We start from the raw sequence: 3,033 nt of genomic DNA, 5'->3' as shown, positions 1-3,033 counted from the left end.
TTCTCATCTCTGCTACGCCTATACACATAGTGTCACCAGTGCCCACTTGCAAGGCACTGCTTTATCATTTGATCATTTGTTTGCCCACTCCACTTTGACTATCAGTCAGTAAGTGTTTGATCTTTGAAGTCATAGGCTTAGTCGGCGCTTTGCGTCCTAAGTTTGTGATAGTGTGCTGCGATCGCTCTGGTCCACAGCTCATTGACGGCGGGCCCACGCAGGCCCGCAGCTCGTTGACGGCGTGCCTATGCAGGCCCACAGCTCATTGACAGCGTGCCCACGCAGGCTACCACTGCTGGTTCGTCCCGCCCTCTACAACCACACAATCTGCCACCTTTCGTGCATGTCTCCTGCCCTTCCTCCCTCTGCCAATGCCTCTCGCCAACCATTCTCGCCTCTCTCTGCGCTGACCTCGCCACACACCCCTCCACGATGCTCGGCGAGGTCAGGATCGGAATCGACTGCATGTGCCATGTTTCTACACTCCCCTTGCAGAGCCACCGTACACGAGTGCAGATGGACGAGAAGGACAATGCAGATGGACGAGAAAAATGAGTGCGGATGGATGAGAAAGATGAGTGCGGACGGACGAGAAAGATGAGTGCAGACAGACAAGGAGAGAGAGCTGTCACCTAGAGAGCTATCGCCGTGATACCGCTGGAGCATCAGCTCGCCATCTTCGAAATGACTAGCAGGTTCACGCATCTGACTGCCAGCGGCAACAACGTCGTCCGCCATCGCAAGATGCTCGGTTTCGGACCAGTGCTGCCGCATTCCATCTACCGCAGGGAACCTCTCGCTACTCACTCTCCAGCCTCCTCGGTGAGCCTACCGACCCATATGACATGGCACAGCGCTTCGTCGAGGACCTCACCCTCGATACTGCTGCGGCCAGCTCCTTTGTCATTCGCAAGGACTCGTCCACCGACAAGAACACCGGTGTCACCCACGTGTACGTTTCCGTCAAGGCCAGGCTCACGTTCGTGCAGGTCCCTCAAAGTGAATCCACTGCATACACTTGGAACATGGTCGATTCACTTGGAACATGGTCATCTGCATCGTGGAAGAGAAGGGATGGAAGACGAGGTATTGGGTGGGTGGAATCCCATATCGTCTGGATCTGCCGAAATGGGCCGTGAGCGTACGCGGAACAACATGAATATGTATAATATTATATGCTCTAAAAATATACTAGGTTGCCCTATTGCTCTGGGGCCCCAAACTGCAGTCAATCGAGATCGCCACCACCCTCATGAGAGGTAGAAGAACTCGCAGCCTTGCTGGGTTGCCGCTTGGGCTGTGTTCTCTTGCAGAACTGCGACAGCGAGAGCGTACCTCGTCCGTCGTCGAGCTCGTGCATGGCCTCGGCTGATGTCTTGCCATTGTTCAGCCGCTTCTCGATGCGTGAGACGAAGTACATGAAGTGGGCCCACAGCTGACGAGCCTAGTAGGAGTGGTCAGCCGGGGACAACTTGACCATCCAAAGCCTGAAGGGGTGCACCATGGCATCATTGCGTGGTCGCCAGCTTTGCTGCTGGCCCTTCCTCATCGTCGTGTTCTTCTGTGCACCCCACAGCCACTCGAGGCCACACAGAGGCGGCTTGCGACCAACGCCCGCAACACGCTCGCCTTTTGCCCAGGCTTCCCATATCGCAGTGACAGAACTGTAGCTGCCCAAGGTGGCTGGCTTCCAGCAGCTCCAAACGACATCTGGTTGCCAGATCCAGGAAAGAATGGCTGTCCAGGAGCAGGTTGCACTGGTGATGGCAGGGTATGTGTAGGGTGGCACAGCATGATGGTCATGGAATGCAGATGCGTCAGGCAGAATGGGGTTAAGGGCAGTACGAGCTGGAGATGGCCCAGGGGACAGAGGGAGAATGGTGTAGCAGATGCCGTCATGCACCAGGCTGTAGGGCACGAGCATCGCCAGTTCATTCACAGTCTGCAGAGCAGTGGCTGTCCACATCACATCACTCAGCCCAGCCTGGTGGTTGTTCCAAAGTCGTCCACTCGATGGTGCCGCATGCGAGACGACAACATTCTCACCTTGATTAGTAATACCAGATGGAGGCGCTGCAGCATCCTGATGATTGGCATCGAGACCAGCCTCCAGTGCATCCTGCGTGTGAGAGTCCGAAGCCAGCAGAGGTGTCGTGTGAGAGGCAGGTGAGCAGGAATGTCCGCAGAGGCAGTGTGTTGGCTGTGAAGCACTTGAGATAACAGATGGGGGTTGCCGTGACCGTGCAGGTAGAGACGGGGACCCATCGTGAGTGAGGATCACCTGCGATATCTGCTTCAAGGGGGAGAACACGGCCGTGTGTCATGCAATGATGCCGAGCTGCTGCGAATGCTCACAAAGAGCGGACTCAATCTGCCGCGAACCGATAGAGATTGACATGAATGTGCTCTGCGTTGCACTCTCCGAGAAGGCAACGGCAGTGTCCATCACATCTTGCGCCTCGGCATCCTTCACCCGGCATGCAGCGGGCCAGCTTGCAAGGAAATGTCGGGCTTGCTTGCTCTGCAGAACCTCCATCCGCTTGAAGAGCGCCAACTCAGGGAACACTTCATGGATCGCTCCCATGGCCTGTAACAATGGTCAGAATGGTCAGCTAACTTGCTAGATGCATCCTAAGGCTGTAGTGCTCACTCACCCGCCAGAAGAAGGGCCGGAGCTGCTGTAGAAGCTCCAGGAAGTTTACTGTGCCATGGTTGATCTTTTCGTGGGCATCCATACTCACGAGGGCTTCTTCCACGAAGGGGAAAAGTTGGCTCTGCAAGTCTTGTGGCACGTCTACCGTCGCCCATGGCACGCCATACTGTTCTCCTACATAGAAGCCAGTGAGTGCAGTCACAGCCTAGATACAGTCTACGTGAGCTGTAGACTCCATGGGAAAGCAAAGTGATGTCTGATTCACTCACCAATATCGGGATCTTTGATGCATATATTTCACGACGCGTGTTGCCCATCCAGTGGCCCACCCCATCGATCTCGTCCATGTTCACACTGTGCGATGTATCGACCATCAATTC

General features: G+C 55.4%; 2 protein-coding genes across 2 annotated transcripts; one reads left to right on the top strand and one right to left on the bottom strand.

The window, feature by feature from the left end:
- Positions 1-684: 684 nt before the first annotated feature.
- LAESUDRAFT_764100 (uncharacterized protein) lies at positions 685-1,139 on the top strand (the record flags this gene model as incomplete). Its single annotated transcript, XM_040913382.1, has 2 exons — positions 685-822; positions 855-1,139. 2 exons carry the CDS (start codon positions 685-687, stop codon positions 1,137-1,139), a joined length of 423 nt encoding a protein of 140 aa, XP_040758817.1.
- Positions 1,140-1,285: 146 nt separating this feature from the next.
- Positions 1,286-1,774, bottom strand: LAESUDRAFT_622485 (uncharacterized protein; the record flags this gene model as incomplete). Its single annotated transcript, XM_040903292.1, has 2 exons — positions 1,286-1,444; positions 1,502-1,774. Coding segments are annotated over 2 exons (432 nt in total), but the record flags the coding sequence as incomplete, so codon positions are not given.
- Between the last annotated feature and the right edge of the window lie 1,259 nt (positions 1,775-3,033).

Source organism: Laetiporus sulphureus (assembly GCF_001632365.1).
Source record: "Laetiporus sulphureus 93-53 unplaced genomic scaffold LAESUscaffold_67, whole genome shotgun sequence".
Lineage (NCBI taxonomy): Eukaryota > Fungi > Basidiomycota > Agaricomycetes > Polyporales > Laetiporaceae > Laetiporus > Laetiporus sulphureus.
This window is presented reverse-complemented; position numbering and strand designations above follow the sequence as displayed.